We start from the raw sequence: 14,308 nt of genomic DNA, 5'->3' as shown, positions 1-14,308 counted from the left end.
CTTATACCTTCTTCCTATGGATTCAGTAACTTTACATTTGTGAATTTATATCTGATTTTTTAATAGCTAATTTATGCAAATTCTAAAGAAAGTTAAAATACAACACTGTAGTGACCTCAAAGTAATAAGCAGTACAGAGGAAATATTATCTAAGTAAGGGAAATAGCGAAAGTGGGTGGATGACACCTTGGATTGATCCAATGAATCAGGACATTAGAGAGCCTAAAGCAAAGCTATGGGACAATCTAAGTGCCTTAGGAATGTTTTGCACGGATGAACACCTCTAAAATACAGAATTTACTTCCAGTGAGCTACGTTTGGATCACTGAACAGTTCTCAAAGCCAGAGAAGAATATTAACAATGCTAACTAACCTCAACCAGCTGCCACTAGAAGCTAGGGCCACTTTAAAGTGGCGCTCATCATTCACAAGACTCTCTATCTTGACCTCTTCACATGCCTAAATGACAAGCCATGCCTCAAAGGAGGAGACACCAGAATAAAATCGTGTTTGCTACAAAGCCCAGAAAGAAATGGCTGAGCCAAAGAACCAGTCCATCACTTGCTAACTACCAAGACTCTAGAACCAACGACGAGTGATGGAAGACTCCACCTTAATTTAATATCCTTCAGGATATACATTGAAAGACCTCTTCCGGATGCATTCTAATATTTAACTCTGTTCTATGCTGCTTTTCTTTCCCTCTCCTCATTCAAGATTACGATCTTGCTGTATAATTCCAGTTAAATATCTAGCACAGTGAAGAAGATCTAATATCCAAACCCAAATAATCTTTCATCAAAAAAACTTAAAAAATATCTCTTGAGAAAGTGTCTCAATGTTTAACTGGGTTCTCCTTTTTTCCCTTTCCCTCGCCTCATTTAAGATGACTTTCATGTTTCAACGCTCAAGTTGAATTTGAAGTACTTCACTGCCTTTGTGTTTGCTCCACACTACAGAAATACTGTAAATAAATAATGCAAAGTAGCAGCCTTAGTGATCGAGCTTTGTTATGCTTTAAAAATACAATCATGAGAGAACGAATACACAAGGAAAGTATAATATTTTAATGTTGGCAGGAAAGTCATTTTTATCTTTTCAGATTCTGCTGATCCACGCCCTGTTAATCCGATACAGAAGGGATAGGGCAGAGAAACTATGACCGGCTGAAAAGATAACATGAAAAACAGCCAACTGATACAATTTCAGCAAAGAAAAACATGTAACAAGCACATGATCACCAAGCAGGAGACAGAAAGAACATGAAAAAAGTCAAATCAGCAGTTCAAATGGATTAGGTTTCTTAAGTAGTGGAAAAAAGGAAGTCAAGTCAGAGCAGAATTGGGAGAAGTAGGATATGTGCATTACAAGCACCATCAAAACTGGCTACCATGTTTTATGTGTCATATTACGTCCTATCTCCATTTACTCAACACAACTGGTAGCCAAGATGTAAGATTTTAAGTTTAAGCAACTGTTCTAACTTCTTTGACAAACACATGCTTGGCTGATTATGTATTTCATGCCAGCAAGTCCAGCTGTCCATGGTGGCAAGAAGGATTGGATGCTACAGCACAAACTTCAACTAATGAGAACAGCAATAAATATGAGACACGTGGTCAGCTATGAACTCCTACTTAAGAACAAAGGGGCAGATTCACAATGGGTCTCCACACTCAGGGTGGAGGCCCTGCAGTTGTAGCGAGGGCCCCACACTCGTGGCGGGACCTCCGTAATGGGTAACTGCAGTACGGCGGTCCCAACACAAGTGCAGGACCCCCACCTCAACTGCGGGGCTTCCACCACAAGTGTGGGCCCTCCACCATGAGTGTGGAGGCCCTTTGTGAGTTGGGCACAATTTTACTGCTTTAAATCGGTCTTTGATTTTTCGTTTGGCTGTGCCTAAGAATTTTTAGGAACCTTGATACAGACAGAAATAAAAATGCAGTGGCAGAGCCCTATTTTCATCTAGAAATGCTGTAAGGGGTGTGTTTGCAGAGTACTGCCTTCATCATGCCATTGCATTACATATCAACCTCTCCATTAAAACAGCTGTAAAGGGTTCAGGTTACAGTTGGACTTTGTAGATGTCAGCCTGGCCCCTAGTTAACAGACGAGTAATCTTAAAGAACATTTTTTAATTTAGCCATATTAAAGATTTTATGAAGCGCTGCATGATGCTGAGGAGTCCTCTCAGAGGGATTTCTAGGTGGAGAAGAATGGATCTGCATCAATACAAGTGTAAGTCAACAATAGGACCCAAATACCTCCCAAATGTTCAGAATGGTCATCTATACTCAGAAGATGTAAAACTACTAAGGGCCTCCCCTGAGAAGAGTAGTGGCTGGGGAAGAGTTGCAGAAGGGTGACTGCGAGATTCAGAAAGGTGTGGTTTCCCTCTAAGAGCAACTCAAATAGTAACTACTGTTCTGTATAGATTAGACAGTCCCTCGGAGTGCATTGAAATGTTGATAACCTGGCCACTTATATTGCTATAAGGGCTTGAGTTATTAATATTGATATAAAAAAAATATTTGTCTCTGGTTCTTTTTAACCTCTAACTTGAAAATGATCACTTTAAACCTGCCCTAGGCTCCTTAATTTTGATGGTGTAGTTATTTGAATTGCTTAATGTTGATACCATGTTTTGTTGACACGTAGGAGTGATTCATTCTGTAATGTACAGAAAGTAAACCAATAAACATAGACAGTTTGTTTTCATGCCAGCCACAGTAGCTTCGTTATTTCTTGCTTCATTTTTGGTATGATTTAGGACAAACTGAAAGTTTAACCTCTTATAGTGCGACTCACTGAATGAGAACTACCTTTCTATCACAGATCCCAGAGGGGAAGTCCATCAACTCTCTGTAACAAGTTCGAATATTGTAGATGCTTCTACAAGTATACAGCCGTGGTTGATTTACAGACTGTACTCTCGTATTAATAATTTGTTAAAGATTTAATGATGCAGGCTTTTAATTTTGTAAGAGTTAATAGGTAGCTGTCAACTGATTTTGTTTACGGACACTTTTCTACTTGTATTAACTAGAGATTTCATTCCAACTGAAGTGTACCAATGGTGGCCATTAATGCTATTTATAAACAAAGCAGTATTTTCCAACATCATCTCTGCTGCACACATACCTGGTATGCAAGAGAGAAGACATCCTAATTCTTAACCTGCTATAGTGGGTAAGTAACAAAGGAGATAATAAATTTCAGAGAAATTAGAAAGGCAGAGGAAGTAGCGGATTATGCCAGTAAAGAGAAAAGCACACAGTAGCGAAACAAGGGCGCTATGGGCATGGGTTGTATAACAGAATATCCAGAACAACAATATTGAGACACCAGAATATCATGTCAAAAATACGGTCTACAAAAATATCAAATTTACATACTCTGAATGTAAACTACCAAAATTTTGTGGCAAAAATATTGTAGAACACAATAATGGTAACTACATCAGAATTTTAATATGTACAGCATTATAAGTAATTAACTTAAAAGATTAAAGCACACCATAATATAAATAAAAATACATTGTTTTATTGAGTAGTATTAATAAAATACGGAAATATATATTCTCAAAAAATCTTCAAATAAACAATTTCTTAAAATACATTAAAATAAATATATTAACATAAAAGTAATAATTAACATATAAATATATATGTAACAATTTAAATACTGAAATGGATTTATAAAACCTTTTCTTTATACTGTGAACTAAATATATTACAATATATATTTAATTTATTAAAAAATGTAAATAAAAGAAGTAGATTAATATGAAAAACCTAATTAAAATTAACATATAAACAATTACATATATCAGAATTTAAAATAAAATAAAATATAAGTAAGGAAAATTAAAGCAAAAAAATACATACTTGTTCCAACAATATTAACATACAAAAATAATAACAATTAAAAATAAACAGCACTAGCAAAGGAGTCAGATTTAGTACTCTAACTCAAATTGAAGATGCGTGTTCAACTTTTGAGAGGTTATATTTAATATCCCCACTTCAATTTAAGCAGCAGTAGGAAAAGTGTTGGACTTTGAAGTGGTTACATTTATTATTTTAAAAACCTAACATACATTTATTAATATTCATGTTAATAAATATATACTACATTAATAAATACAAGACAACAACTTGCAACTTAATGATAAATTATTCAATAATAAAAAAATACATTAAAACATCACAAAACACACTTAATTATTTAAAACAATTTATAAACGTACATAATTATTTACCAGTTAAATATTTAACACAATAAATTGCCTGAAAATAAAAAAGTAAAAAATTCAATAATTTCCTGACCTTGTCCCCTACAAACAGGACAACCTGCTACTAAATTATAAATAACTAAATAAATATAAAATAATTAAATGAACATCACAAATTACAAGGTATGCCTAAGAAATGTAAAACAATGACAGTAATTTTAACATGTAAAATTAATATCACTAAAATGTATTTAATTAAACACGATATTCAATATAACAATATTAAAATAAATTATGTTGTACACAATGATATTTCTAAAAGCGATATTATATACGTAATAAAACCATGCTCTTACCTTCCATATTGTGTTCCTCGATATTTTTGTAATGATCATATTTTTGACGCAATATTACAGTAAAACAATATTTTAGATTCAATATTTGCGTCATTCACCATGACCATAGCAAAGGAAATAGGTTTCCTGATGGCTGGTTGGACAGCAAAATAAAGCAATCATCAGGGTTTAGAGCACCCCTCATGTCACTAGACTTGTTGCACCACTGACAGCTACACCACTGAAGGCATGGATAGCACAAAAAGAAATTAATGCAACATACAAAAATAGCGAGATAAACTAACTAACTTTAATGATAGTGGAAGGAGAAAAGCAAAGGTGATGTAAAACAGCAGAAAGAAGTGAAAAAATAAATCATTGGCACGAAGGGTCAAAGTGATGTGGGTCACAGTGAACAAATGTGTAAAGAGTAAACCCTACCTTGTGGTCCTATTTCAGCAATGATATATATTCCCTTCAACAACACTTGTACTTCTACACTGCAAGTGAATACCACAAACTGAGCAGCAAGATTTCACGCAACTGCACTAAGACATACCTGCATATTCCAATGGTGACAACTTGGCATTGCTGTAACTTACTTTATGAACGGTTATTCGAGTGGTGTTCCAAACCTACTTCTGTTGAGGACGTCCGCGAAGTAAGCATATTCATCAAGCTAATAGAGGAACACTTACCAAAAAGATGCAACACAGAACGCTGAAGGTTGTTGGACATTTCCTACCTGAAATACGTATATTCCACAATGACACAGGCTGCTTCTCACTTACCTTGTACTTACATTAAACAGGACACAAATTAGAAATATACTGTAAGGGGAGACCATTGCTGAATTCCAGAAGACGAAAATAACATAGTTCTCAGCAAAAGCTTTGTATTTCTAGAATTCTTTCTATTGCGTCGGGATCTTCCATTAATCACAGGATCAGGTATAATGTGGGAAGAAACATCAATGAACGCTTCTTCAAATTGCCACCATAACGCACAAAATTATTCCTAGGTCAAGCAAAAGTAGTGTGTGGTCTATGGAAAGTCAAGTCCCAGCCTCAGTGGTCAGAGAGCTAACAAGGGTAACTGATTGTTAAGGTTGTGGTTTGAGTAGAATAGTCACTTACCAACTGTATCAAGATCACATCTGATTTAATGCAGGACTCACAGGTTTTTAATTCTGATCACTGGTAACCTGGGCTCAGTTTAAATGATGGATAAAACGTTACAGAAGGAGTGCCAAACTCTAGTTCGGTTTTAAGGGTTACAAGAAAGTTAGGGTTTAAAGATAGCCTACATGAATAATCACAAAATTAATGTGCATAACATCATTACGAATGTGTATGAATTTATCACACAACTGTTTACATAGGATTCCCTAATCCAACTGCGCCACTTGCAGACAAACTTGGACACCACTTTGTCTCAATATATACATTTTGATATTTTTCCTAATTTTTTTATCATTATTTTTGAACCAGTCAGCACACTTAGTTTATAATACAGATATTTTGACAAACTATCTAGAATTTATTTTTTTGCATAAAAAGATGTCAATTAAAAATACATTGCGGAAACTATCACTCCAAGCACCGATGTTTTAATGTATATATTCACTACGTGTTTATGATGGTGGAGGAGGAGGTAAAGATCTATAATTTGCAAGTGAAGTATGAGGATGTACATGGGGAGGATGTTTACTTAAATCCCATTAGCAAAAACGTAAAAAAATGTCACTGCATAAGAGTGTGGGGTTTTGTAAGTTAAATCATTGACATTAATACAATTGAAAGCTACATTTTATAAACCTTAAGCAGGGGTGCTTACCCTTAATTGCAGCTACTTTTTATGTATTTAGATCACCTGTGCAATACTATTCCTTTATCAATTGGTGATGAGGATATTTTCAGTGTAGCACAGTCCTACTTTCCATCAAATAGTGTTACTCACACTGTAGTAGAATCCCTGAGAGTGCATTCTTGAATTTCTCCTTAGCCTCCTCCAGTTCCTTCTCGTGGCCAGCTTTCTCACTCATAAGCCTGCGGATGTGGCTATTTGCAGACTGAATCATGGAGTAGAAATTGTTGGCAGTGCGCCGGTTTACTTCTCCACGCTCAATCCATGTTAACAAAGTCTGTATGGCTTCACGAAATTTGGAATCATCTAAATAGAAAGGAAAAATGTATTCTTACAATAAATCAGAAAATGATTTCTATTCTTAACACGTGGTGTTGGCAGTTCTTAATTTCTACGTTTTGCAGAAATACAAGAGATTTACTATTTGTACACTGGCTAGTTGTTACTCTCCCACTCATGCATCTAGCTAGGTATATTTTTTAAATTATGAATTCGTTCTAGTGGACAATCAGTGCTAGTAAATGGATCACCACTGAAAAATGTTAATCCTTATTAGGGTCGAGCCTGCGAGAGCATACGCAAGGGCATATGTCTTGCTTGCGAGACACTATTGTTTACAAAAAGGGCTTGGAGACCGCCCATTGCTTAACATTTGTCTGCTTCAGCACCACTCTTCTTTCCAGCCGTCTTAACTGGCCCGTTCAGCCGAAACCTCACATGCTAGCTGTGGAGCAGGGATCAAGCACAGACTGATTCAACTTTATCAGAGTCTGTCTGCTGCTCCCTGAATGATTCAGGTACTCTTTCTTCTCAACTCCAACTCCCCAATGCATGCTGATATCTGGCAAATCCAGCTCCTTAACTTACAAAGTGAAAGCACGTTTTGAACTTCCCCCCCATACAAGGCAGCAATTAAATAAGAGATTGCTTTATAAATTAAGACTAGGAGTAAATAATCTGCCAGCTTCCTCTGCCCCATTCCCCTCCGTTATTTTCAGCACTGCCTACGCCCCAACCCCCACCTGTGTACTTTGTCGCATGTGGTCACTCATTTCACCTACTTGACTAACACAACCTCTCTTTCACATTTCCTTGCTGCCCTTTCAGAGCTTCTCTTAGCTCCATCGGGAAGCTCGTTTTCTCAGCAGAGGTAGGTCACTGTGCTCAGGGCCAGCTTTAGCACTGGGGGCGCCCGGTGCGTCAAACACTTTTGGCAACCCCCCAAGCCCCAGGACCGCCTCCTAGGATTCTCTCACTATCACCGTGCAAAAGTGTCCCTCATCTCTCTAATCATAAAATATTGTTAAATATAGCGCTCCTCCTGAGGTCGGCGCATCCCTCCACAGGTCAGCGGCAGGTGCGGTCGCACAGGTCGCTCTGCCCTAAAGCCGGCCCTGCTCAGGGCTGCTGGAGCAGCGTTGGTGCAGAGTTTATGAAAAAGGCAGAGACTGCACCTCAGAACATCAGAGCTGGGAATCATCAACTCACTGCAAAGCCTCATCTCACTGTCGGCACAGGAGGGCCTCCAGCAACCCGTTTTTGTATAGCTCTTCAACCGCACCTCTGTGGTGTCTAAGCCCAGTAAATAATAGCAAATCACATCATGAAGTAGCCTTCTCTCATTATCCATACGTACCACACACCAGACCCCTCCCAGCATTAATAATAACTTGTTTTTTTATATGTAATGTAATGTAATGTAATGTAATGTAAGGAGATTTCTAAAGCGCATGGCTGCTCTTGAGCGTCCCAGCGCTGGAAGATGCGACAGCGAGTTCAACCGGAGGCGGAGCAGAAGGTTATGGGAACAGCCATGTCTTTAGTGCCTTTCGAAATGGAAGCAGATTGTATTGAGCCCGAAGGTCAGGCGGAAGGGAGTTCCAAAGCTTGGACGCATGAACGGAAAAACGTCGACCTCCTGAACGAGCCTTCCTTATCTTAGGCGTTTGAATCAGATTGGCATGCGAGGATCGGAGGATTCTGGTAGTGGTATAAGGGATCACAAGGTCCTTTAATATTGACGGCGCTTTACCCTGTATGATTTTATGGGTTAGGCACATAGCCTTAAAATGTATCCTTTGCTCAACAGGCAGCCAGTGTAAGGCTCTAATTGCTGGTTTGGCCGAGCATCGGGTCTTAGTGTTTGTGAGAATCCGGGCAGCGGCGTTTTGCACAACCTGAAGCCTGGCAATCACTTTTTTTGGTGCCCCGAGGTAAAGAGCATTACCATAATCCAGTCTTGAAAGGATGAGACCCTGAAGGAGGAGTTTCCTTGATTCAGGTGGAAGCAGGGGGAGAATCTTACGGGTGGTGCGTAGGAGACCATGGCATGTTCCAGCCGTTTTCCTTGCCTGGGTGCTTAGGGTGAGATTTTGATCAAGCCAGATCCCCAAGCTTTTAATTTCAGCTTTGGGGATTGGAGGTGCGCCCATGCAAGGAGGCCATAGAGACTCCGGCCGGAAGTAGGATTGGTTGCCTATCACCATAATCTCCGTCTTGTCGCCATTGAGTTTAAGGTGGGATAGGTTCATCCAGCTGACTATGTCCCTCAGGCAGGAGTGCAGATCTATTTCGGGGTTATCCTGTCGACTGAGGGAAACAACCAGCTGGGTGTCATCCGCGTAGGTCAGAAGTTTAATACCATACGGGACGACAATACCTTCTAATGGCGACATATACACGTTAAAGAGCGTAGGGCTTAACGATGAGCCCTGAGGTACTCCGCAGTGTATAGGAGTCTCCCTGGAGAGGAAATCGCCCTCCGCCACCTGGAAGGATCGATTGGCCAGGAATGACTTTAGCCACATCAGGGCCGAGCCAGAGATACCAAGATCCTGGAGTCTCTGGGCCAGGATACTGTGGTTGACGGTGTCGAAGGCCGCACTGAGGTCCAGAAGGATCACTGCCACTGATCCTCCTGAGTCGATGATTTTCCTCGCCTCTTCGACAACCGCCACCATCGCTGTTTCCGTACCCTGGCCAGGGCGGAAACCTGTCTGTGTGGATTTTAGCAATTTGTTGCTTTCCAGGAAATTTGATAGCTGACTGTTGATGAACTTTTCCGCTATCTTGCTCACGCATGGGAGCAGGGAAATAGGTCTGAAGTTGGCAAAATTATTCGGATCCAGGTTAGGCTTTTTTAGCACGTCAAACTCGACTTCTTTGTTTTCTAAGTGCTGTAAATACCAGAACATTATAATATATGTCTTACTTCCCACACCCTTGTCTAGAGCTCTAATTATAATAAAGAAAATGTATTTATATGTCCCTTTATATCTCACTGCTGCACCTCCTAACCACTGTAGACAGTCGGCCCATCATCTAATACAGGCTTCTCCTGCAGACCACATACTATCAAGATCACCCAGTAAAAACGACGATACTTGTTCTCTTCAATAGCGGTTTTTACTGCACATGTGCCATTTCTCACTCCTGCCAGGCGCGATGCGTCCATTGGGGCGTAGCTCCCCCCGCCCGCAGCTCCCTTGGCGTCTCTGAACTTTAAGTAAACTGAATCAGTTTACCTAAATTCAAAGACGTCAAGGGAAAAACTGACAATCATGTCAGTCAGAGTCTGAAGGGGGTGGGCGGTCCAGCGTCATGTTGACTGACATGATTGTCAGACCAGGTGCAACAGGCAGCAGAACAAGTGCGCATGAGTGGGTACGGAGGGCGAATTTTCGCGCCGTGCCCAGTCATGCGCACTAGTGGCTGCACAGGCTGGCGCATGCCCATTAGGAGAGCGAGGGTTGAGCGAAGGCTCAAATCTCGGTCTCCTAATGGGCAGGCGGGCGAGTAGTAACCGTGTCCTAAGCCAATCCTGGCGCTGCTGGCAGCGCCAGGATTGGCTGAGAGGGGTTGCCGGTCCACTCCAGTGCCGACGTGAAGGCGCCAAGGGGAGCAGAGGTGGCGCGGACCGGCTCGGCTGTGAAGTAAGTTTTCTATAATTAGCAAACTCCAGTCAACGAGTACCCAAAGGTCACGTGTAAAAGGCACCCAGATTCCACAAGCGCTTTTTAATGCTGCCCCCCCCCCCCCCCCCAATTGCGAGCTGCGATATTGTTTGGGTCCCTCTCTTTCATCGATTGGTTTCACCAGCAGAGCAGGGCGTCCCTGCACCACACACTTGTGCAATGCATTCTAGCGCTTCAGGCCTGCCTTGCACTCGCTCTCAGAGCCGTGGTCATTGATCCACTGTTATTGAGCGCCCCAGCCCTAGGCAGTGTATGCAGCAAAAGTACTTTGAACAATACAGTGCCTCGCAGAAACCTGTCAAACTAGGCAGTACATGCAGAAAGAGCATAGTGAACGCATGCAGTGATGTGCAGGGAGAGAAAGTTGTAAACCCGAGGAGTGCTGCCCAGGAGGAGAGTACCACGAACTCAAACAGTGCTGTACACGGTCGGAGAGTTGTGAGCCAGGAAATATCCAGGATCAGCGCACTGTGCACCCAGTAGTGAGGTGTAGTGGATTGCTGTAAACCGGGACAGCTCAGTGCAGGGAGGCTATAGCGCCGCGGCCACACAGAGAAATGTTAACCCGGGCAGTGCGTGCAGGGAGAGTGCTGTAATCACAGCCGGTGCAGGGAGAGGGGGCCGTGAGCACAGACATGGCTGTGCAGGGAGAATGCAGTGAACAGAGACAGTGTAGGGAGAGAGTACTGTGAACAACATGGTTCCATGCAGACAACTCTAGCAACCTGGGCAGTGCGTGCAGGGATAGTGCAGTGCTGTGAACACAGTGCAAGGGGGGTAGTACTGTGAAGAATACAGTGCCATGCAGTGAAGTCTTAACGCTGGCAGCGGGTGCTGGGAGTGTGCCTTGAATACAGAGAACGTGCTGTGAACTCAGGCAGAGCAGGGAGAGTGCTGTAAACAGAAACAGTGCACAGCACAGACAGCGCGTGAAGTGAGTTAGTTCTCTGAAAACAGGAGGTGATGGCACAAATAGAGGGTACTGTGATCCCAGTGAATGTGGTGCAGGAAGAGTGCTGCAAATAGAAAGAGTGCAGTGCAGGTAGAGTATTGTGAACAAAATAGTGCAATGCGAAGACCTGTGTACTCAGGCAGTGCCTGCAGAGAGGGAGAACCGTGAAAAGAGGCAGTGCTATGCGAGAAGACACTGCCATGAATCTAGGCAGTGCAGGAAAAGCAGTGTGGACACAGAAGCGCCATACAGGAAACAGTGACCCCAGGCAGCGCTTTGCAGGGAGAGGATTACTGGGAAGCCGACTCTCAATAATTCTCCATTGTGTGTGCAGTAGGTAGATGTAGTGTGTGCTGCCTCCAACTGCCGTGCCCCCAAGGTGTGGGCTCTCAAATATTTGGTGAGATTGTGCATGGGCCTGCTTGTCTTTCCGTCTTTATATGTGGGTGCAATGTGTTCCACTAGGTGTGTGCTGCGTGTGGTGCCAGGAATTTTCACTGTGCAATCTCGGGTGTACAAGGTGCTCTTGTGTCTGCGCAGTGAGGCCTTTTCTTCTACATGTGGTATTATGCGAGCAATGGACCTGTGTGCATGCTCCGTTCGCAGGCGCATGCAGTGTGTGAGCGGTGAGCCTATGTGTGCATCGCCGACGGGCATGTGGGCATGTTTCTAACTGCTTATTGTGCTCCCAGTTGTGTGCAGTGCCGTGCCGTGCATGCTTTCGTTGTGTATAATTTACCATCCCAGGCCATGCTGTGCCCACATTGTGTCTGCGGTCTATGTTGCCAGTGTGTGCAGTGTGGCGTCCCACCAGCATACCGTTCTACTAGGAGCGTGCAGTGCATACTCTTGTGTGCGCAATGTATGCCCTCATGCATGCACCAGGAGTGTGCAGCGTATAGTACAAAAAGTTGGATTGGTTCATTTGTAATTGCTCTAATTTCTGACATACCAGACACCAGCAAATTAACTGTATCCAGCAACAACGTTTTAGTTGCCTGTGCTCGTATTCAAACGTGGTAATATTAAACAGTTCTTATAAATACGCGCTAAACTGTAAGTAATGTCAGAAAGACTTGCCTTGTACCATTTCAGATCCTTTATGCCGCTCTTGGAAAAGAGCAAATTTGTAAAAGGGAGGAAGGATACATGGGGAAGGGCAGGGGGATGACTGGGAAAAGGGGCAGAGTGGGGAAGGAAGGTGGCAATCAATAGGGGAGAGGGGTTGGGAGGGGACGGTGATATACCCTGTCACTGCAGTAACAACTCCACGTCAGCGCGTGCAGCCGAAGCGATTGGTACGCAGGTGACTTGCACCTTTGTAAAGGTGCTTGGAACTAGTCTAGCAACTCCTGGAACAACGTGTTACAAAAGACAGAGGTAAAACAGGTGTCAAACACTGAAAGATCTGACAAACACCGCACCTGCGCCCATCAGAACCGAATCACGGCACACCCTCTGTGCCATGTGAGACATGTGTTACATGTGTACTGTAGCCGGGGCGTGGATAGGACGCAATCCCTTCCACCGCACCATCAGCCTCCATCAGAAGACCCCACAGTTCGTCAAAAAGACATTCCAGCCAGACCTACAGAGCCACCAGGAAACGATGCTCAAAGCAATTCTTCAGGAGGCGATACAGACCAATATCCGAGATTGAAACCTTGGGCAGTCTAGTCACTCATGTGCCACCAATAGCGCTTCAAGGCGATGTTAAAGGCAGGCTGCGCTATACAGACGGCACTAGCGCAACAGAACACATCACAGCATAGCATTTCTTAAGGCAGGCTACATATCATAACGTGTCACTGCCCCCCACTATGAGCCCTCCCCGTTCCAGCAGAATAACACACGGTCACTGCCCTGACCTAAGTAGCATGAGCCACCCAGGAGTTTAGGGCAGTTCTCGGCCACATTGGTGGTGGGTACCCTAATTCCAGACTCTAGATAAGACACTCAGAGAACCCCGAGTCTTTGTCGCTCCATCCAATCAACCAGACCGTTTTCCAATGCTGAACAACCACTAATACTGCGCGTCACGCGTGCTACACCTACCGCTAACATCCTTTCACACTACCGTCTCCACACTGGGTGCTTACTGCCACGCTGAACTCACGCCTCGTGTTAACACCACCATGTACTCGCCGGGTGCCCCTTCCACACTAAACACAAGCCTTGTTGTAACACCATCCTCTCACACCACCATGGAAGCACATCCGATTTAGGCGAAGAGACTCACACCATTTAATATGGTGAGGAAATTAGGGTATAACGATTGTTATGATATATGATGAAGGAATTCGGAAAGTAGGGCGGTTTCAATGAGGCAATGCGGATATATAAAGAGACTTATGGTAAAGGGGTCAGTACCATACTATATTATATGTTGACATAGGATAAATATGATGGCGCAGTGAGTTATAATGAAGTAATGTGCGTAAAAGTTTTGCCACCGTATTCCACAATTAGGTAATGGGTTCAAAGTTCACAAACTAGGATTAAATAGGGTCCTTAAGTTCCAGGCAGAGGAGAAAGAAAGAAGAACATCATTGGGATCACCATCATGTAAAGGGTCAAAAAAGACAGGTCCAGGACAGAACCATGGGGCTCACTAACAGGTAGGAGGGCAGGTGGCAAGTGGAGGAGCAGCAGAAGGCCAAGAAAGATCAATCGGTGAGATAGGAGATCCACTCTTTGGCTTTACCATCACACAAGGTGAGATCTGCAAGTAAGGTTGGGTGGCCAGCCTATCGGTGTCTAAGATGTGCTGAGATGAGTTTAGGCCCAGCACTAATTGCTTTATTAACCTTCCTGCTTCCTCAAATTTGCTTAAAAATGCAACGTTTGTCCACTCTTTTTTCAAAATTTTCCTGGAGAGAGAACGCCCCCAAATCCCTCGTAGGTTGTTCGAGCTTGCTCGCTACGCTCGCTCGCCGCAGTGCAG

General features: G+C 42.8%; 1 protein-coding gene across 6 annotated transcripts in view; it reads right to left on the bottom strand.

Moving 5' to 3' along the window:
- ENOX2 (ecto-NOX disulfide-thiol exchanger 2) overlaps positions 1-14,308 on the bottom strand; it is a 1,377,678-nt gene that overhangs the window by 313,865 nt on the left and 1,049,505 nt on the right. For all 6 annotated transcript variants that reach the window (XM_085607631.1, XM_085607636.1, XM_085607633.1 and 3 more), the window contains one exon: positions 6,532-6,744. In XM_085607631.1, the coding sequence (XP_085463757.1) occupies positions 6,532-6,744 (213 nt within the window). The remainder of the gene's footprint in view (positions 1-6,531; positions 6,745-14,308) is intronic.

Source organism: Triturus cristatus, chromosome 5_2 (genome assembly GCF_964204655.1).
Source record: "Triturus cristatus chromosome 5_2, aTriCri1.1, whole genome shotgun sequence".
Lineage (NCBI taxonomy): Eukaryota > Metazoa > Chordata > Amphibia > Caudata > Salamandridae > Triturus > Triturus cristatus.
Note: the sequence above shows the minus strand (reverse complement) of the source record. Positions and strands in the feature narration are given on the sequence as shown.